The sequence below is a fragment of the Thermobia domestica genome, chromosome 12 (assembly GCF_964235325.1).
Source record: "Thermobia domestica chromosome 12, izTheDome1.hap1.1, whole genome shotgun sequence".
Taxonomy (NCBI): domain Eukaryota; kingdom Metazoa; phylum Arthropoda; class Insecta; order Zygentoma; family Lepismatidae; genus Thermobia; species Thermobia domestica.
The window spans coordinates 178615850-178639377 of NC_137465.1; the positions used below are offsets into that span (position 1 = coordinate 178615850).

Sequence of the window (23528 nt, forward strand, 5' to 3'; positions counted from 1 at the left end):
AACAGCTTCAGGGCTACACAATTGGATGGCGAACTGTGTCTGGGGGTACACGAGGAAAAAAGGTTGAATAGCATCGGTTTACACAATATCCTTCGGTTCTTTAGGAACAAGAATTTCTCTATAGTTTTATTTTTTAATTATTATTATTTTTCATGTTCGATGCTGAAGATGGCAAGCACACACAGTCTACCTTCTGTCATCGTGCTCCGTAAATAATTCTTGATAATTTTTAATTTTGAAAAACTTCTCTCTGCTGCAGTAGTTGTGACAAGAAGTGTGAGGTGCAGCTGTAAGGCAGTAGTCAAGTCCGGCAAACTACTCAGTAAACAACTGTCTTCTTCAATTAACAAGTTGCAATGTCTCGAATTGTTTTCTTGGTAGATATTTCCGGTAAACACGATTATTTATTGTAATACACGGTAATTGTAGTCTAAGATACACGATAACGAAAATATGGCATAATAGACTAACATACTAATATACAAATGTTACACTGCAAAATAAAATCTTTGGAAAATCGCAAAGAGCAGCCTGACATTCATGTTCACAGGCATACCTTATTATTTAATTTGAATGATTACTTCATTATTTAATTCAGTAAAACTGTTAGAATTAGTTATAGATTGTGTAGAAACGCTTTCAAAATGCATTAAAATTATAAATAACATGTACAAGGTGCCTTGCTGAGTGTACTTTGTAGGGGCCCCCTCAGGTCCGGGGCCCCCCCGCACCGCGGGGTCTGCGGGGCCCTTATCGCCGCCACTGACTACACGTTAGATTGTTGTTTGTTAAAACTTGGCCCCCCTTTCAGTACCGTGAGCAGCTTTAGATTGTAACCCTACGGCGTATTTGAAAGAATTTGGAATTACATGTGAACCACTTCACGAAGTTCTACAGTGTGCTGAGGAATATCTTGTTCAGGTGTTAAAGAAAGGTACGACTTGCAAGACACGTGATGAACTCAGACTATGGCTGTATACACACGAAAAAAAAATGTGACGTTTGAGGATCTCCCTCCTACAAGCAACAGCCCTCTTGAGTACTTGAAAAGAGCTTTTTTTTTTTCATACCCATATGCAAATACACTGTTTGGATGAACACTGGGTGCATTTAGACTGTTTAAGGTTTGGATCTGAACTTAACAATAAAGCTATTATGCCCACAAAACGCTTCAATATTTTCCCACTGGATTTAATTCAACTATATAACTGCCTAAAATATGCAACGTGTGCCTGTTTTTGCCGGAAGTCAGAAATCGAGTGCTGCTTGTTCTGTAAGTACAGAAGTGTCCCAAAAGACAAAATTGATTGTAAAAATCCATATACCTAAATTATTTTGTGTTGATACTATTGTAAGTTACATTTTAGCCCGAGACTAAATGAGCAGCAAGGAAACTAAGCAATAGACGGTATTATTATTATTATTATTATTATTATTATTATTATTATTATTATTATTATTATTATTATTATTATTATTATTATTATTATTATTATTATTATTAACTTTTATTATATTACAAAAAGTGGTAGAGGAATAAACATGCCTTACAGAGTTCGTTTACCTACATACACGTATGAAAAGAAAATGCATAAGGAATTTTTAAGGCATTCGAGTGCTGCGCCTATTACAGCCATTGACAAGGCACAAGCCTCTGCTCTTTGCTTCATACAAAGTGAAATAGTTTTGTTATTTTTAAAGATAGGACAATGATTCTGATACCGTTCGAAAGTTCTTAATGTAAACTCTTTTGTATACTTCACGAATATTCAATATCTTGATAGCAGGTTATATTATTTGATGGTAAACACCGAAAATACACTAACGAAACAGTATTTTTGCCATTTAGGACGACATTATTAAACAGGGCGGCCACACATGATAACTAATTTATTTAAAAGTAATTTTATGTTCATTTTCCTTCATCAGGCGTAAAACGGTGTTTCAATTTTTATTTATTAATAAGTTACAAAGTATTAAAATTGTTACAGGTAATTTTCCATGGTCGCCATCTTGAAGCCGCCATTGCAAAAATGTGGGGGAGAGGGGCAAACAACCAGCTCTTTTTTACTTCCTTATGGACACAAGAATACATTTCAGTAACAATTTCCTTTATACATGGACTTGCATTCAGAAGTGTTGCCAGCTGCTGGACTAAAAGTGCTCGTGCTATGGCAGACAAGTTAGGTACACATCATACCACTGTTCTTTGGCAGCTCCGTGCAATCAGTAAAGTGAAGAAGTTTATGGAAGCTACAAGAACTGACACCATCCAACAAGAATTACCGGCTAGAGATATAAAGTTCTCTGAGTGTATGGAATAACTTGGAAGATTTCCTTCATCGGATTTTCACTTCAGATGAAATATGCATCCCCTACGACTAGGGATGCACGCGAGACGAGACAAGTCGAGAAATGCAAAAGTTTCGTCTCGTCTCGCATCCTGAAATGTTTGTCTCGTCTTGTCTCGCAAATGTGAAGTCTCGTATCGCGTCTCGCATAAAATTTTGAGTCTCATCTCGCGTCTCGCGAAAGACTTTCTCGCATGGTCTCGCAGTCTCGCATATATTCTGGGTCAAAATTTAGCAATGTGTTATTCTATGGCTGTTAATGAATGATGATGTGATATTCTGTCCGAAGGCAGGTATTTGACCTAAAAGTCCCTTGGCAAGGTGAATCCATGGTGGTTTGCCATTGCTTTCCATGGGATGAATATTCATAACATCCTAAGGAGACGGAACCTGGAGTTCAACATGGTATCCGAACTTGTGTCCCCTCCGCACCAAATTAAAAGAAAAGTTGTGCTGAAATTTGATTGCTGGACCATTAATTTTCGTCAAATTAATAGCATAATTTACAGCAAACCAGTATAAATTGTTGCTAGATCCAACATTGTTTTCCAGCTTAGAGGTCTCCAGCAATATTTGGCTCTTCTAAAATATCATCGCCACTATCAACATTTACACGTTTTGGCCGTTTCCTTGAAGGGTGATTTTCCATTATAAAGATGTCTTTATACCACCAAAAGCACTTGTAGACAACAAAAGAACTCCTCACAACACAATACGACCCAATTCTTTCGGTTCGTTCGCGTTTGTAGCAATGTTGCATTATCGCATTTTATCAACTTTCGCTTTCAACTTACATAGTGTTGCCAGATCTAGAAAATAAAATTACTGACAGCTATAGGGCCATTTCTACAATCTCCCACGAAACCTATAGGGCCATGCTACCAAACCAGTGTTTAAATTAAACTTCCGAACTAAAGGGGGGGGGGGTGTTTTTGATAAATATATAGAAAGAAAATATTTATTCCATGTAAAAATATGTTATTTCTGCGAGCCGGGCCGGAGATAAACTTTGACGAGAGGGGATTTCCCCGCCATCCCCCAACATTAATCGCTAGTAGTAATATGAAAAAGACAGAAACAACAGAAATATCACATTTCGCAGCAATAGGTAGTCTTATTCGCTTTTCAGACCAAAAATAGAAGTTCATGTATTGGTGCGCTCCCGCGTGTATGTGTTTGTGTCGCAAAATAAAGTCCTAAATCGATGCTGTGATAAATTTCCAACTTACAAAGCTTTTCTTCTTTAGAAACTAAAGAAGGCTTTAATTCTGAAAATCAACCTTGAATAATAATAAATCTCATAAAATATCTATTGCCCCAATCACTTTTTTGTTCCTAGAGGCATTAACGCTCAACTTAGAAAACTCAATAACTGTAAAATCACTAAATATACAATTAAATGTAATTCATAAATGTTGTGAACTGCGAGACTTCTCGTGCGAGACTTAACCGAGTCTCGTCTAGCGTCTCGTCTCGCATGGTTTATTCTCGTCTCGTGTCTCGCATAAAATTTTCACTCTGGTCTCGCGTCTCGCGTGCATCCCTACCTACGACGATCATCAATTGCCAGGACAGTGGTTGGATTGTGATCAACGTCCAGAACAGTGTCTTAAACCACCATTTACTAGCAGAAGGTGTTGCTGCTGTTATAGTGAAGTAATTCATCATGCCTGTTTTCACTGGCGCAAATCCCGGGCTGTATCAGGGGAACATGTCCCCTCCAGTCTTGGATCTGGAGAACTGTTCCCCCCAATAATCCGATTTGATTTTTTTTAGAGGAGTAGAAATGTGCTGATTTGTGCCCGATTTCCACAAAGAAAAGTGCCATGAAATTGATGTCCTCCCCAGAATAAGTCTCAAAATCTGCCCGCTTCTCAATGTTGAAGATAACTATGCTCCTCTTATCCTCCACAGCATCGTTTTGCAACTTCATAAATGTTATGAACATGGCTTAAAAAGAGATTATGGGAACCTTACCCGTTCCGCGGATGTTGAAGAAAATTGCATCGCTGTCTGTCTCCGTCATCAGGCAAAACCATCACTGCGGGTTGTTCTAATCCTAAACTTCACGAAATGCAGCCAAATTTGTCCGTAAGAATCTATCAATGATGAACGGGTACGGTGTTCATGTAGCACGACAATTCAAGTCCATGAGTGACAGTATGAAAGTCTTCCTCACTTACCGTTTGTGTGCCACTTCTTCCAGCATCTTGAACATTATTTTTGATGGCTAAGATCTTTCCTGATTTTGTGTGGTATAATGTGCTGTTGACAACTTTTCTTCATCAGCATGATACAGACTTCTTTGCCACGGAATTTAGTCGTAGCTTAGCAAAAGCAACAGTATGTGCTTGTATAAATTTTGAGTATTTTGTAATTTCTTTCACTGAAGTTTCAATGCTTAAACATATAATCACGTCAAGAGAATAGTTCATCTTTGTAATGTGATTAACAATGTCGTAAAATTGAGTAAAATTCCATACTGAAGTATTACACTTTTTACAGCAAACTGTCAAAGATGAAAGTTAACAATAGTTGTCCTAGCGAGCAAGATTATATGTTCAATATAGGTACATGGCACGGATTCAAAATATCTTTGAGGAAAGGGAAGAGACACATATACGTAATATTTTTTTTTACGCTTCATAAAGAGTAAAGAAGCGTACGTGAATAGTCTTTAAAAAAATGAAAGTAGTGGATTGAAATAGAGCATTGTGTCGATCACACAGAAATACCATAATTTCAAGTGCTAAATCTAGAATACATATCGGTAGTTTCCACGTAAGAAAGTAATACTAAGCAAGGTCTATTTTTAGTACAAAGTTTCATTATGAAATCATTCTTTGTAAATGTTGACAAGTTTACATTGATGTTTTTTTTATCCTTATTATTTTGAGCACATGATTGGTCGATTCACTGATAAGGGACAAGAGATACATCCTTTTTATATTAGTTTTCTTCCTTCTTCTTCTTTAGGGTGCTGTGTTGTGCGATATGTGTGTTTTATCCCTTTCTTTTGTGAGTATTTTGTAATAAGACTGTAGTTCCATCGCCAGGACAAAAGCCTCAGCGGCTGGAGAGAGAGAAAAAGTGGATAAAGGCCTTGCACACAGGACAATGGTGATTAATGTCCTTGTTCCGGTATCTATGGCAACTGCTCTTTCGGGGAGGAGGAGAAGGGAGCATTTTTAGAACCTATCTGTCATATAGCATATAACCTAGATTGTCGTTGTTGATAATACTGTTATTACTATCATGATTTCCGTTGTTATCTTTCAAATTTAATTTTCTAGTCATATTTGTTATCCCACTCTAAATCTCCAGTACTTAGTGGGTAATTTCAATAAAACAGTGGTGGACATATTAAGATCAATGACGCAAATCTAATGTGCTCCTGCAGTAATAGAACGTGCATACAATTTCTAATTTATACTATAAAGGAAGAGCATAGTATTTTGACTCCGTGTCAGATTTTTGTGAATAAAATTATGAAAATACCCAATAAAAGGTTTTTATATAGTAACGATGCTTTCTTGTTCAGTGTTTGGTAATCTCAATATAGATACAAATAGATGCATCATTGAAAATGTAGGATTCCTAATGTATTAAATCGAATTCTTCATCTACATGTTTAATCTAAACACACTTTAGTGTATTTTCTTTCCGATTTTGTTTACCTGGATATACTGTAATCGAAAGTAAAATAAATATTGGTTGAGTTGATTGCGAGTTTAAAGTCCCTTTCAGCAACGAGGCTATATATGAGATAGGATCCACTGATTAACGTGGAATCCGAACCACATGGGCTCCCGCCGGGAATCGAACCCAGGTCTCCCATGCCAAAGGTGCGTACGCTAACGAAGGAGCTCAAACTAAAAATTGGTGGGCAAAACTTTAGGACGAGATAGATAAAGTAATATAAAGTATTGTGTATTCAAGGGGAATGAACGAAAGGCCCCCAAGCACGTTGCCAGAGGTTTCCCACACTTACACAGCCACAGAGAGCAAAACGCGTTGCGTGACCGTACCGAGTGGGTCTGCTTCACCAACATGAAGCAGTTGAATGAAAGGGATCATGTGTCAGTCAGAGTGTTGTTAAGCTACATTGTGATGGTGTTACTTCTATCACCATGGCCCGGAGATGACATATGGGTGACTTCATACGGAGAAGGATCATCGGTAAATTGCAAGAAGGGTGAAGTGTGACGAATGTGGTCCAGGAATTTGTATTGCAGACAGAATTATATTAAATGCATGAGGAGCATGCCGAGCCAGAGGCAATGTTGTGCGAAAGAGATCTGGTGGTTAACCACGGTTGACTACAGCAGAGAACGACGGTTACATTGTGATACAGGCAAGAAAAGACCAATATCAATCGCAAGCACATCAAGAAAACTGCCAGTCACCCAATCGCATCGAAATATTAAGAAAAATAAAGCCAATGATATGTTAAATTTGTCATCTTAAGAATGAAAATAGTTTAAAAGATTTGAGTTGATTTGAGTTTAGTGTCCCTTTCAGCAACGAGGCTATACAAGAAGTGGATCTATAGCTTAACATGAGATCCGAACCACATGAACTCAACAGGAAATCAAACCCGGGTCCTCTACGCCAAAGATGCGTACGCGAACCACTTAGCCAGAAGGGAGCTCTGGTTTAGAAGAAAGTTAAATATAAAGCTTAAGAGCAAAAATTGGGAAAATATATTGATTTTTGACAGAAAAAGGAAGATAAAGAGAACCTCTCATCTGAAAAAAGAATCCAAGTATAAAATTAAATATATTTTAAGTTATTGAAAATAGGGTAGACATTTTGTTTTCAATAGAGCAAATTAAATCAAAATAATTGCGTTTATAGAAAAACGGCCATTTAACATACAAAAAAGTACACAAAAACACAGAAAATAAAAATGAAATTACAATGGAATTGTTGCATGTATTTTTCTATTCATATTTTCAACGAACTTAAAAAGTTTGTTATTGAATTCTCTATGTCTGTGTGTCTGTCTATCTGTCCGTCTGTCTGTTATTTGCGATTTTTTTCAATTTTGAACCCTGCATTCGATAAAGCATCAAAACTTTCAGAGAAAGTGATTATATTTTTCGCGCCACTCTTACCGTTCCCGAGATATTGGCCCAAAATGGACGACTACCAGAGATTTAAGGAGCCATATCTCGGGAACCGTAAGTCATAGAGAGATCATATTGATGTTGGTCAATATCTAAAGGATGGTAAATATGTTGGTACTAAATAGTAATCGGTGGCCACTGTCCAACTGACCACTGGTTTGGCCAATGACCAGTTGGCAAGTGGCAACCAATTAATATCAGTGCCAAAATGTCTACTATCCTCTTAGGTATTGATTAATACCAATATCTTATTTCTATGACTTACCGTTGCCGTGATATTGGCCAAAAATGGCCAATTTCTAGATATTTAAGGAGCCATAGCTAGGGGACCATAAGTTGTAGAGAGGTGATATTGATGTTGATCAATACCTATGAGGATGGTAGATATTTTGGTACCAATATTAATCGGTAGCCGCTGTCCAACTGGCCACTAGTTTGGCCAGTGGCCATCAATTAATATCGGTACGAAAATGTTTAACATTCCATTAGGGATTGATTAACACCAATATCATCTCTCTGTGACTTACTGTTCCCATGATATTGGTCAAAAGACAGTTCGGATTTCGAAAGATTTCAGAAGCCAAATCTCGGAAAGCGTAAGTCACGCAGAGATTACGTTGGTGTTGATCAATACCTAAGAGGATGGTGAACATTTTGATACCAAATAGTAACCGGTAGACACTGATTAACTGTCTACTGGCGAACTGGGCACCGTTCCCCAGATATTGGCTTAAAAAGTTCGAATTTCTAGATATTTAAGCAGTCATATGTCGAGAATTGTGTCATAGAGAGATGATATTTGCTCATTTTTGTAAGAAAGAGAAGATGCGGGTAAAAAGAATTATTTTTACATCTAGGAACAATGACAGTTATTCTTTCCGCTCCATCTCTACATTCTTTTTAGTTCGTTCTGGCAATGCTCGTGAAGCATTCTCAACTGGTTTATATATCAATATGTAAATTCTATTTTTTTACATACCGATATGTAAATTTTTGAATTTGAATATTTTATTTGCATAATGATTTAGAGAATAATAATAGGATATTTAGTATTCTTTATGTCAATGAGAATGACGCCAAGGATTCAAATCATAGTAGGCTATTTAATAATCGTTATCTATTAAACTGAAAATGGAGAAATTACTGTTGATATGGAAAAAAATATTCTACCAATAACATAACATTTGGCTAAAACTATGGAGCTTGGAGATCAGTGACCTATCCAAAGTATGAAATTGCCAATCTTATGTTTTTAGTAGAAACTAAAATTGCTACTTCTGTTAAGTGTACAGTATATATCAAAAGGCGTAGAAGGAAGAAGTAAAACATTCAGAGGGTTAATAACTAGAAAGAGTGGAGACAATGAGGCTGTAGCTAGCCTATTGTCTGAACATCACACCACTATAGTAAGATACAGTCAAATAATATGTGTGAAGTTCTTTCCTTGACCAGGATTTTCACACATTTAAAGCCAAGTATCCTTCTGGCTCAGCGAACCTCTCTAAGAATGTTCTTTCACAGGTACCAGATGAAACAGAAAGTAATTAATAGTAATAATTATAATTAAATATTTGTACTTAAGTTTTTGGAAACTAATGCGAATATCGTGTTTTGTTTATTTTCGTAACCCCCCTCGCTATTATTGCTAAAACTTTGTCGTTCAGCCGTGCAAAAAGAAAAGAAGCTCAAATATAATCCGGCATTTGAGTTGGTAGAGCTTCTCTGACCGCTAAGAGCAGACATACCGGAAATTAACTGTTTTGAGAGTTTCTAGAGGATGATAACTCCATACGACAACGATATAGGTCTATGATGTTATAAAATATATGCATGTATTTGTATGTAAACTATACATAAGCATAATCCAATTTATTAACTTGTAATTTGTAACATTGTCAGACTGTAGCAGATGTTTCAAAATGAGAACCACATGGCATTCTGTTAGGTCCTGTTTCATATTTTCTCCACTAGAGGGTACCTGTAACTAGGCAGGCCCAGTAGCAAGTATGTCAAACCGCAAAGAAAATAAGCATATAACACATTTTGATATTGTGATTTAGGTGTAAAACCAGAAAAACTTCCACAGTGTCTACAGTATCAGAAGAAGCAGAAAAATTGTAATTTATTATTTGTAACATATAATCCATGTACTATTACTGGTTACCACTTACTGGTTTAATAGTATTTGAATGAGTATTTTGAATATGTTGTTTTGCTGCACCGAAAAAGCTTCTCCCTGTGCTTATGCCATCTGGCGGGAATTGCGACTGTAACTGATGAGCTCCCTCTCTATAGGAGCTCATAATTGTGCTAAAATGTCCCATGGGAGGATGGTTCTACAGGCCATTGTTACAGCCTAGTTTCTGAATTCTCAAATGAATTAGGATTATTACATATAATATATACGATTGATGTTCAAGAGATTAAATATATAAAAGTTAGAAAAGTCGAATATACATATAACTGTAGAAGTTATTATTATTATTATTATTATTATTATTATTATTATTATTATTATTATTATTATTATTATTATTATTATTATTATTATTAGTAGTAGTAGTAGTAGTAGTAGTAGTAGTAGTAGTAGTAGTAATAGTAGTAGTAGTATTGTTGTAACCTCGCTGAAGCTGCTTGTCTTCTTGAAAACCTGCATTGTATTAATACAGCAGAAAATTACACAAATAATTCCTTTTCATAAATTCTTTTGTCTTATAAGGCTAGTTATGTCCTTATTTATCTAAAATATTTTCGTAATTGCCGGTAGCTTTTTTCTGGCTTATATTTGAAGCTATATTATATATTTCGGCCATATTACGAGGCATGGCATGAGGAGTTAGAACAAGATACTGCTTACTTAGCAGACTAAGTAAATATATTTGATTGGTTAATAATTTGAAAATTTAACCACGTCAAAATCGTTGCTTGCGTCTATAACTAAATATATCATTTTGTTGAATTGTTGTACATAATTCATGTTGAGCGAATATTTAAAAGCTAAATATACTGTTTGTTCAATATAAATTGGTTAGTAGTCTCGAGTACTGTTTCATAGAATTTCTATCTTACTATTAACGTTGAGGTACAGTAGTTGCTTTTCAGTAGCTAATACATTTAAAGATTACACATCCTTTTCCATATTTAGTGTGATATTATATATTACTAAAATTAAATCAGGGGGATCGTTCTCCTCTCCCACCCCTACGAACACGCCACTTTTCGAAGCATTAGTCTAAAGAACAAACACTGGAATTAATCAAAGTCGGAAGTAGCGTAACGAACATATGGTTACATGTTCAATAATAAAAAAAGACATGACAATTTATAATAACTGTAATATTAATTAACAAAGTGAAGATAATTAGAAATAGAGATACATCACCCCGAATAAAACGTTAGTCTTTACAAAAACAAAGAAAAAGGGGAAAGTTCTATTGAAAAACCAATAACCGAACGTGAGTTTACACATTTCAAGGGATACACAAGATTGACAAAAAGGGAAGACAGGGATCAGTTAGTGAGTTTTCATAATGACAAGGATCGAACGGATCGAAAAGATTATTCTTCGGTTACTTACTATTTTGCCATACTCGTTAGTTTTTTTCTTTTGTTTCATCGCCCTCAACGAGTCTAGCACTTGTACTCAGCAGATCAAGAAACGACTGACGAATACGGATGGACTTTACAAGTGATTATTATTTTACATGTGGTGATAGTCTGGAGAGAACAACAAATTTACATTCTTGTCTAAGATGAAATTATTATTATATATATAATATAAAATCATGATATCGAAACTAGTGTTGTTACAATCAATACGCATCACTTTTTACTGAAATGTGCAAATTACCTATGCAATATATATATATATATATATATATATATATATATATATATATATATATATATATATAATATAGTGCATACTTTTATTGAAATACAGACTAAAACTTATCTACCATGAAGATTTCTGAAGGAAGAAGGATATAATAATATATAACTTCAACTAGTAGCATAAAAGCCATTAAACAAGGAAGAAGGACTAGCTACTTTTCAACAGATAGATCTTGAGAAGTAATCGGTACATAGAAGAAACACAATACTGTGATTGTTAAAAAGAAGAAGTGGAACAACGGACGGACGTTCGAGTGGTGTCAATAATATATAGCGATAATTTAAACCAACGGAAAATATTCTTATATATATACAGGGTGGGTCAAAAGTCCTTGGACACCTGCATAAGTTTGAAAATCGACGGGAAAAGTAAAAAGTGATATGGGAACAGAGGTTTGATGAGGGGCCGCAACTTTTGAAGTGTATATTATTCATGGCCGCCATCCAGAAATCCGCCATTTTGGATTCAAGTCATTTTTTTTAAATGGGAAGGGGATGTATGACACATCAAATAACACTAGTTTGAGCTCAGGAATTTAGTGGTGTAATTTGTTTTTTTTTTATCTTGTACAGTTTAGAAGTTATTAATGTTCAAAGATGGGAAATTACCTTGATACTGACCCAGTTCTCTCATTGTTCCAGGTGATCAAAAATGGGTCTGACCCGTGAACAGAAGATCGTAATCATCCTTATATCAGGCTAACGCAGCTAACGAACAATAGCAGCTGACTACAACAGACGGCACCCAGACAGAGAACCGGTATCGCACAGCACGGTGGCTCACGTGATCATCTAATTCCGGGAGACAGGCTCTGTTCAAGATAGGGCACGTAGTGGGCGACTAAAGACTGCCACCAATGAGGAAACTGCAACGGCGGTTGTTGCGTCGTTTGTGAAAAGTCCTAAACGAAGTACCCGTCGTGTGTCCCTAGCATGTGCAATAAGCCAATCCTCCGTTGTCCGGATATTGCACGCCAATCAGTGGAATCCTTACAAGCTGCACATGCAACATAAACTGAACGAGGATGACCCTGATCACCGGTTGGAGTTCTGCATGTGGGCTACTGAACAACACGAACTGGATCCTGCGTTTGCCAAGAGCATACTGTTCAGCGATGAGGCGTATTTCACTTTGAACGGGGCGGTTAATCGACATAATTGTCGATACTGGTGTGACGCAAATCCGAACTGGGTTGACCCGAGTCGAGAACATAGTCCAGCGAAGGTAATGGTGTGGTGTGGCATATGGGACACCCGCATCATTGGGCCATTTTTCATTTACAACACCTTAACTGCACCACAGTATCTGATGCTGCTGCAGGACCTTGTGTTCCCTGCCACACTGAACGCTGACGGCATTTTTCCATCTTATTTTCAGCATGATAGAGCCCCTCCACACTATGGACTTGGTGTCCGTGAATGGTTGGATGAACAACTGCCAGGGAAGTGGTTGGTCGCCGTGGTCCCGTGGAGTGGCCGCCCAGATTCCCTGACTTAACACGCCTTGATTTTATCTATCTAGACATCTTAAGCAGATAGTGTATGCTGAGACAATCCGTGATTTCAGACACTTGGAGGAACGCATCCAACAAGCCTGTGACCAAATTTCAGGAGACCTTCTCCTCCGTGTGCAGTCAGAGTGGTTGCGGCGACTACAATTGTGCATTGCACGGGATGGACAACACGTAGAACATGTGTTGTAGCATTCAGTATCAAGGTAATTTCCTACCTTTGAAAAGTAATAACTTCTAAACTGTACAAGATAGAAGAAAACAAATTACACCACTAAATTTCTGAGCTCAAGCTAGTGTTATTTGGTGTGTCATACAACCCCCCTTCCTATTTAAAAAAATGACTTAAATCCAAAATGGCGGATTTTAAGATGGCGGCCATGAATGACATACACTCCAAAAGTTGCGGCTTCTCATCAAACCTCTGTTCCCATCATCACTTTTTACTTTTCCTGTCGATTTTCAAACTTATGCAGGTGTCCAAGGACTTTTGACTCACCCTGTATATATATATATATATATATATATATATATATATATATATATATATATATATATATATATATATATATATAATGTTGCTGCTGTGTGTTAAATGGGCGGTCCCATTCCAAAACGAACTAACTACATTTGTGATGCAATTTAGATGGAGTGATATTTTTTGAACTGAGAGTTTTATCATGCCAAAATGAACGGAGATTGTAGCTTCTTTTCTTTGCCAAGGGATGGGGTAAGTCGTTGTGATGAGCGGATTCTATGGCGAGTGATGAGCTTTTCAGTTCTCAACACAAATGTAACACAATTTCAATTTCGTCAAAAATGTGGTTAGTCCGTTTTGGCATTGGACTACCCAAATATAGTTAATATCTATAATGATGTGCTGTTCTGTAAAAAATGATAAAATAAAGTATTAGAAAATAAATGTCCTTTTACTTTTAATGAAATGGAGTTCTTATCTTTGATAAGCATCTTAGAGTATTTTATTAGGGATGGTGAGTACCCGTATTATTTATCTGTTTTCTTGCAGGTTTGACGGGTTCCATGCACATTGATACCAGGTACTGTAGTTATCTAGTGGTAATCATACACATGATCTTTGATATACAAAATGGCAGATACTGTCATGCTCAAGTCTACATATGAAAGAACCGGACTATAAAAATGAAGGTCACGTTTACCAAAATGTGAAGAAGTAAATTGACCCAGATATATTGTGCTCTACTGACTTGAACCTAAAATTGTCTTTACTTTTATTACTTTTATTTGGCAATTAAATATTTTTTATAAGTTATAAAAACAAACATTCCCGTGAGTAGGTGGTTGTGAGAGAGGAATTTACATATGTTTTCCATGTATAAATTTCTCATTTACATCTCCTGATCTTCTTACCAATCACAGCAGTAAATATAGAAGAAAATAATTGTAAAATGAGTAACGTACCGAACACATTCTAGTTCCGCAGTTATTGACTAACGAACAGGTATGGTGCATTTATCCCTTGTTACTGGCAGTGATGTAATGGTCCAATGTTTGATAGGTATATGCTAGTCTGTTTTCTAAAATATATGGTATTCACATCACTGTGTAATCTGGTTCTTTCGTAAAGATAAGAAAGTACATTGATAATACGTAGATATACGGTATAGACTTCCATTGACGTCCCATTACACTCCTGCTTGCTGGTGACAAGGCACGTACGCAGGAATTTATTTTGAGGCGGCTCAAAGATTTCAATATGAGGATAAAATATTAGGATATATTAAAATTCGGAGAAGTATCCCTAATCTTAGGCTAAAATTACAAAAAAATCAGAATTTCGGGGAGGAATCCCAGGATTAACCCACTGCGTACATCTCTGGTGGTGACGATAATAGAATTTCAGTCGAACTCAAACTGTCTACTCACCTCCTCTTATTCTATATTTATTCGAGCTCTGTTTGCCAACCCACAAAATACTAAACCTCAAATTTGTAAACTACCTAGCGTGTCGGGGGCCGCGGTGGCTCAGTGGTAGAGCGTTCACCTCTGGTGCTTGGGGTTCCGCGTTCGATCCCAGCCTCCGCCAAGTGAACTTTGTGGTGGACAAACACCGTGTGTGTGGGTTTTCTCGCGGTTCTCCCACTTTCTTCATTCCACCATTTCATTCATCACTCATCATCACCGTCTCCTTTAGCCTAACTAGCATAACCGTGGGATGTAAAACTCAAAGATTTCATTACCTAGCGTTTTTTTTCTTTAATTTGAAAGCAAATCACTTGAATTGCGCTTTCTGTGACACATTTAAGTTCAGATTCAGTTCAGATTTGAAGTCAGTTTTTTATTACTACATATTTCTTTCACATGATCATTGCCCGTATTGTTTACATTAGCACACATTGCGTAATTTGTGAAAAACATGGTTTTGCGCCCCGATTTTCATTTTTACCCCACAATCAAACATAAAATTTGTAATGTGGCTGATGGTAACTACGACTCGTATTCTTCTCCATTTTAATACGAATTGAACCTCTGGCATTTCTAGGTTACGCTACTCTTACATCGTATACTTATTCCTCAACCTCACCAATCGCATGCTCAATATTAAGAGGCGGTATATTAACTGATACATTGTATGCATTACATCATTACTTTTTCCTGAAGTTTGTTTTATTTTACTGATTTTTCAAATAAAGTTTATGTACAAATTCTTGTCTTTCTGTACTTAAAGTGTGATGTATTATCTGTCTTGTGATGATTTTTTAAAAGTGGCAAGCGCGCTTTCCTTAGGTGCCAAGATTCCAATATCTATTCCCCGTGGGATATTCCACTTTTTAACCTCAATACGGTGGCTCCGAAACTACTTCATTACCTAGATCTTGTCCTATATATAGATAGCTACGTTGCTCACAAAGGACGTGAGCATAAATGAAACTATCATTAAAGACTTCTGCTGTCAATTGTTCTAATTTTGCTAAATACTTGTTCATGGTACAATGTTTATTTCATTATAAAACAAAAAGTAAATGTTTCTGCGGCATATTTCACAATGAATTTATCCAACAATTTACAGTCTCTGTTTAGCTATCCACATTCTGTTTGTTATTTGCTCGTGACAACATTTAAACATTGCAAGCACATCTCGTCGTTGTGTTCAAACTTTAGAAAAGGTGTGAAGAAGAAACCTGAGAAAGAAAAATTTCTTCAGAGCAATGCGCCTGCTCCTCACTCACTCAGTGTCTCTGTCTGAACCTCGTAATCTATTCTCTTGTTTAATTCAAAGTGGTTGCAGCTGGAAAGCTTGGCATAGGGGGATGGGAGAAAGACGAAGAGTGGCAGGAGAAGAGGAGGAGGTTAACTTGTATTCTAACAAGTACCGGGATTAAGTTTGCCAACTTCTAGGTAATCGAGACTAAGTCTCCCGTGGGACTACTTCCGGAGATGAAACCACTGCAGACAAGAACATGCTGGGCGGCTTACGAATCAGATAAAGAGTAACACAACACATTATAAAGTTCGTATAGTTATTATTATTATTATTATTATTATTATTATTATTATTATTATTATTATTATTATTATTATTATTGGTATTTGTATATAGTGGTTAAAATGCCACGTAGCTGAAATCGGCGTTGTTTAAGCAAATATTTAGCATAGACACAGGCGATAATTCAGAATATGATCAACGGGTGGGAACCAAAGCCGTCTTCGTCTGATTTTGTCAATTACAGAGTACAATCATTTGCCAGAAGTAACATTTTACAAAGTGTAAATCTCAAGCTCAATCGGGTGGAACTGACGACATGGGCCTCTAATCCAGGTCTCATGCAGGCGAGATAGTGTGGTGAGTAACAGCCACACTCTGAGGAATCGATTCAGGTCCCGGTTGTCATTCAGAGCCCAGATAAACAGCAGAACCCATCCTTCATAACCTGGTGTTACCGGTACATAGAGTATACAAAAACTCAGGTCTTGAATAATTCCCTAAACGAAGATATATATATATATATATATATATATATATATATATATATATATATATATATATATATATATATATATATATATATATATATATATATATATATATATCAACATGAAATCCTTGTTGCACAGCAGTCTTGACGTGTTCATTATCACACTCGACTAATTTAAGTGTGATTTCCTCTAACAAATTCTACATTGTTTCTTGTAAAAACTAATCGTTTTTGAGATGTGTTGCTTCAAAATACATTTTCTCATATAACGTAAAGCTTTTTATTTAGAAATAATATCGATTTTTGATTTTCCATGAAAAAGTCATTTTGACTTGGTTTTGGAAGTAGAACCACTTATGGTAGCTTGCGATATGAATTGTGTACCGCTATAATTTCCTGTCCTAGCTACTCCATTTTAAGAGCTACCACTGTTTTCCACAAAATAATAATAATAATAATAATAATAATAATAATAATAATAATAATAATAATAATAATAATAATAATAATAATAATAATAATAATAATAATAATAAAAAGTTGACATTGTCTGCCGAAAGATCTCATAGTCCATCCACAAGGGACAGTGAATGATGACATGTCGGAGTCACTGGCACATTACGCTGAAAAGCGACATGCTTTTCAGTAAGATATCGTTACAAGTGGTGAGTAGGCCTATCGGTGGTACGTACCATTACACGTTTGACACAGAGGGCATCCGTGGTATAGAAAGTACCGATTCCCTATTAAAGAGAAATTCAAAGTTATTCAACCTGCGAAAGAAAAGCTAGTTACTGTATTCTGTGACATGTAAGATCTACTATTTGTAAATTTTGTAACACGTGGGATCACTGTGAATCCTGCGTTGAAATAAAAAAGATTGGCAAAGTTGCATTGTGCTGGAAACGTCAAACTTTTTCATGACATTGTACGCCCTGATATTGCTGCTTCTGTTCATGAGAAACTCAAGCAATTGAAGTGGGAGATAGTCGAGTAAGTGTCATACATTCTTGATCTGGCACTTTCAGACTATCATCTTTTTCCCCCAATGAAGAAATTCTTGGCTGGCGTGCGTTTCAATTCCGGTGAAGAGGTCAAAACGGTTGTACACAAATGACTATATCCCAAAAGACGGTCTTCTATAAACAGGTTTTTCTTTTGAAACTTCTGTCACAAGTGGAGAAGAGTGTTGAGAGACTCGTCGGCTGTGTTGAAAAGTAGCTTTAATATGATCATTTACTTTGTATACATCCTTGGCGTTCTTCATATTACGCTTTCTACTATATAAAGTGTTGTACTTTGCTTACTGATCTGCCCCGTACAAATGTAGTTATATTTCACTTCATAAAATAATTAATTTTAGGTAGTGTTTGTAAGTGCTAAATATTTAGGTCTTGAATTTTAGATCATCTGTAGTTTAGGACTTTTTCTGTTTAGGACATATGCTGTTTAGGACTTATGCAGTTTAGAACATACGCAGTAAGGAATTCTGCCGTTTAGGACCTCCATCATCCAGAAGTTCTCCATCATCATACAGAACTGCGATAGTTAAGTAGTTGTCACACTGCTGTTGTGAATGTAATTAATTCCAACGATAAAAGCTTAATACTCAAATTATTATTATTATTGTCTATTCTAGTTATACATGAATTATATAAAATAACTTCATTTAATAATGAAACAGGTTGTAAATGAAGGCTCTTTTGAATGTAAATTCTGTAAAAAATAAAAACTGACTCCGTAGAAAAGTAGCCCAAGCCTTACCAAGAGAGGATAGATTTCCATAAGCTGGATTTATTTGTCAATGGACTTTGTTATAAGAAATACACGCCTCTTCACCAGAAAAAGAACATTTTTGTCCTCTACATAACCTAGGTGTCATAAATAATAGCTATTAACAGTAAAAAATACCTTTTAGATACAGTACGATTCTTTTCATTGAGATATAAATCTGTATTTTATCTCAATGTTGAGATTTTTTTTTTATTAATTCCATTAGTGAACAGTTGCACATAGCTTCACTTTGTTTGGTCGTAACTCAGTCGGTCGATCTCATCCGAAAGGACAACTTAAAACGTTCATAAATAAACAAGAGCCCCGCACAATATTGTAGAACATTGGTTGGTTAATTAATTTGAGCTTAACGTACCATTCAGCAGTAAGACTATATGAAACGTGAGATCAGTACTACGTTAGTTTCCACCGAGAATCGAATTCGCACCTCCCGCTCCGAAGATGCGTATATTAACTTTATAATCACAAGGATACTCGTTAGACAATTGGGACAGAGATGTAGGAAATATCAGCTTGGCCATGTTTTCCTATTCTAATATATATATCCTAAAGCATTGGCCATAATTCAGATCAAGGTTCTTAAATGTTAATCAAGTAGATATATAGGGTGGCTCAAAAGTAGGTATACAGACCAGCATCGATCAAGTATGATATTTTAATATATGAATATAGTGAATTTATTTGCTTTGGTTTGCTCCGAGCTTAAGGTATAAGTAAAAATAAATTAGGAACAAATAAGGAAGAAACTAAATCAATACCCATATGGATAACAATAAGTAAATGATATAAAATGTCATGATCGATCAGTACAGGACTCTATACCTACTTTCGGGGCCGCGGTGGCTCAGTGGTAGAGCGTTCACCTCTGGTGCAAGGGGTCCCGGGTTCGATCCCAGCCCCCGCCAAGTGAACTTTGTGGTGGACAAACACTGTGCGCGTGGGTTTTCTCGGGGTTCTTCCGTTTCCTCCCACTTTCTTCATTCCACCATTTCATTCATGACTGATCATCACCGTCTCCTTTAGCCTAACCGGCATAATCGTGGGACGTAAAACTCAAAGATTTCATTTCATTTTTCTATACCTACTTTTGGGCCAGCAAGTATATTCTTATTCATACCCTATATATACATACCAACCTCTCGATATTACTTCCCTTGTATTTTTCTAAACCATATAGACCAAGTATATGTTACTCTCTGTCATTGTTATGCCATGAAGAACACGATCTGAAGCTAAATCAAAAGAAGCAACTTGATATCAAAATTATACCACCACTGTTTGGTTGGTTGATTGATGGATTATGATAAAACTCCATACATAAAACTCCATTGATGGATTATGATAAAACTCCATTTTCACAACCATTTTTGGACAATGAGGTATCAATAGTTGCTTAGGGTGCTAGTCGTAAGATTTAGTTGATTGGAATTTTATCTTTCCTTTTCAGTATCAAGGCTAAATGAGAGGTGGTAATGCAGTTTAAGGTGAATGTCAAAACACAATAATGCTCTCCCACTAGGAGTCGAACCCAGGACCACGTGTCCAAAGACAGACCACGCGTGCTAGTTACTAGATCAGAGGAGAGGACTATTAGTCTTAAGAGAAATAATAGCGGGTCATTCCGAAAATAATATCATACTTTTGCACCGTCAGTTACCTTGAACACTACCGTTATTCAGGAAAATAGTCTCCATCGGACTCCACAACAGTTTGCCATCTGTCAACTAGTTGTTGAATACCCGTTGAAAGAGGTTTTGGAGACAAAGAGCTGGGTCACTGGTTATAGCACATCATTCTTATCTTATAGTGTTTTTCTGGCGCCGCACAGTGGTCGGAATGACGAGAAAATGCTTCAAAACTTCAAAACTAAAATGCTTCAAAACAAATCATAAAATTCGATTGTAAAATCAATCACTTTCAAAAGTCTCTGGTGCCCAAACATGAGATTGGCGATGGCTATTTAAAAGTTGTAGAATTTCGTTTGACATATTGTTATGATTTGGGAAATACTGGGTCTGAACGATGAAATTATCGAGTCAGACGATAACAAAATGTGTAGCAAGCCTAGGTCTAGAGTTTTTGTGACACCATTTCTCGCGATACCTGCGGAAATCTGTTTCGAGACTTGTGAGCTTTCTCATTTTACATCTTTATAAGGAGAGGAGCAATGGGGATAGTAAATTCTCCAGCGATTTACCATGTGCGCGATGACTTGTCTAGGTGGCAAGACGACACGACACAACAGGACTAGCAGTCAGTCTCTGTGAACATTGAGCGCGCACCCAGACTCATTGAAGCTCGCATCGTTTGCCACGTAGTAGCAGCGAATTCTAACAAAAATCATTAATTGAGAGACCACAGAAAATATTAAAATAAAAATGAAATCTTGGACTTGCTAGGAAAATTTTAAAGTGTGCAAATGCGTAGCAAAGCATTTATTTTGAATATAGTTGTAAAAATGTCCCCAGTGCGCATACGAAGTGCCTTAGAGCTCTGATATTGACCTTAAAGAATTGCTATTGTTACTAATACTTAGCATTTCATAACTATTAACATACTTAAGAGTAACAGTTCCGTTATACTACCACACACAAAAAGCATTTTTACAAGGACGGCCAATTATTCACTTTCGACAGGTGTTTTCTCATGGACGAGTGATACCAGGATGAAAATCAGATTTATTCTATATAGAGTAGACATTCCCATACCAAAAGACTATAGACGCTCGTTCCAGTGATAGAGTTCGTTTCTGCGGTTTTTTCCAGCTTTTTTGCCATTTTGACCACTGTGTGCCGAATGAGGAACTTTCTCCCAGTCACATTATTCAATCTTACCACAGAACATTCCGTATGTACGTGGACGCGCGTCATCATTAGTCAAGCATATCCTTGCGATGAACCATAGTAGGACGTTTCTGCAGTCCGTAGGCGTTCAACCAGCTGACAATAGATATCTGCATTGATTGTTTGGTTACGTAGTAAGAGCTCAAAATGGATTATTCAACAGAAATATTACAAAATACTCAACTTCACTTTGCAGAGGTGGGGGTCCTTTTTTCTGCAAAATTCCTAGACTCCCTTGAAGTATCCAATGACGTTTACTGAAATATGCTAGAGGATTTACTTATCATCCCCTATTACTATTCTGTTCAGAAATGACTCACGTCTGTGACTGATGAGCACGTAGCTGCAGATGCCCGTTGCTTCTGTTGAGTTTAACGCATGGAGTACCCATTGATTAAGTTTGGATACGTACCCAAGATTCTGCAAATGACGATGAACGATCGGATGGATGACATGGAATTTACTGGTCAGTTCTTTAACAGTTTGCATTCGGTTTCCCTCCACTGCTGCTCGTAGGGCATCGTTGTGCAGCTGCACAAGTCTCCCTTCTCGTGGCTTATCGGTGAAGCTGGTGTTCTCAGATCGAAACCTCTGATATCGCCTTTGGCACTTCCACACACCCACAGGCTCCTGAGCATATATATTGTTAATGTTTCGTGCTGCTGCGCTGTCTGAATTGCCCTGGTGAAATTCATGTAGCATGACATGCCGTATGAGGTCATCTGACACTGTCATGATCAAACTTTCCAGTAAGCCACAATTCCAAAATGAGGAGTAGACTGTTCTCTTATACACTGCTGCCCAACTAAGTGGCCTACATGACACAACTACGGCGCATGTCGTCTACTTCAATATTTGCTCGTCAGATGGCGTCATTACAGCGGTCATCGAAAAAACAACATTACTTGTGGGATAAGCTGATGCTTAAATTGAGTATAAAGTACTGTAGGTTTAACGGTTATAGTACTCATTATACGATTACAATTGATATGTCAATACCAAATTTGTTTTGTAGTGGGACACTTATGTTCCGTATGTATCATTGTACTGCACTTGAAAGTGATAAGTCATTTTTGGGTGGGGGTCTGGTTACTGAGGTACTGAGTTCGACAAATACACTTTCTGATAAATTGTGTACTGTACTTATATGTACGTATATCAATATATCAATATATCAATAAAAATCGTGAAACTCTTATGTCAGTGGACAATATTGCATCTCCTTTACAACAAAATTTGATATGAAGCTACTGACTTGAAAGATTACAGGTAACTCATGAACTATATAGGTATTATGCTTACAAGTATGTTAGTATTTCATTTCAAAAACAGTCGTTTAACGACTATGCACCGACGCTAAGGGAGAGGTACACTCTTAAAAATTTCCTTGCTCAGAAATGAGAAAAATGCATGTTCAAAACAAAATAAGTAATGTTTTCTCATATTTAAGGAAATGTGTTTTCATTTGTGTGTTCAAGGCAAATTTTCAGGTCCCCATTTATGAGATTTTTCTCACTTCTTAAAAATGAGAATGGAATAGTACGTCATTTGCAATATCATAGATGATTAAGAAAATAACGATAACAATCTTACCGAAATAATATTACTATGTTTTACTAAGCAGTAATATTGCTAGGGCTTAATTACTATTCAGGAAAGGAGATAAAGGATTTCAGTTGTAGCACAATGCGAATGGACATGAGTACGCAGTAAGTGATGCACCTGAGGTGGCGTATGGATATATGTCATGTGACAACAGCGAGGAGCAGCATGTATATCAACTATCGAACGTAAGTTTGGGTGAATTGTAAACATACTACCATAGACTAAAAGTTACTGTAGTACATTCGTTAGGGTGTAGAACGCTGACCCCCCTCATACAGGTTGTATAGGCTATAGCAGTCAGATTGGCTCCTTTATGTATCAAAGCTCAGTACTCAATTCACATAACAACGACTGCAGCAATAACAAGTGAAGGCGAGTTAGAGCCCCGTAGGGCACTTGTTTTCTATATTACAATAGAACGGGGAGGCATGTCAATGTTTTACAC

General features: G+C 36.6%; 1 protein-coding gene across 1 annotated transcript; it reads right to left on the minus strand.

The window, feature by feature from the left end:
* Positions 1–21754: 21754 nt before the first annotated feature.
* LOC145666190 (histone-lysine N-methyltransferase SETMAR-like) lies at positions 21755–22213 on the minus strand. Its single transcript, XM_081733260.1, has one exon. The coding sequence runs from the start codon at positions 22211–22213 to the stop codon at positions 21755–21757; it is 459 nt and encodes a 152-aa protein (XP_081589386.1).
* Between the last annotated feature and the right edge of the window lie 1315 nt (positions 22214–23528).

Bases quoted from the DNA above. Each gene is read 5' to 3' on its own strand.
- LOC145666190 (XM_081733260.1), bottom strand. From the start codon at position 22,213: ATGACAGTGTCAGATGACCTCATACGGCATGTCATGCTACATGAATTT.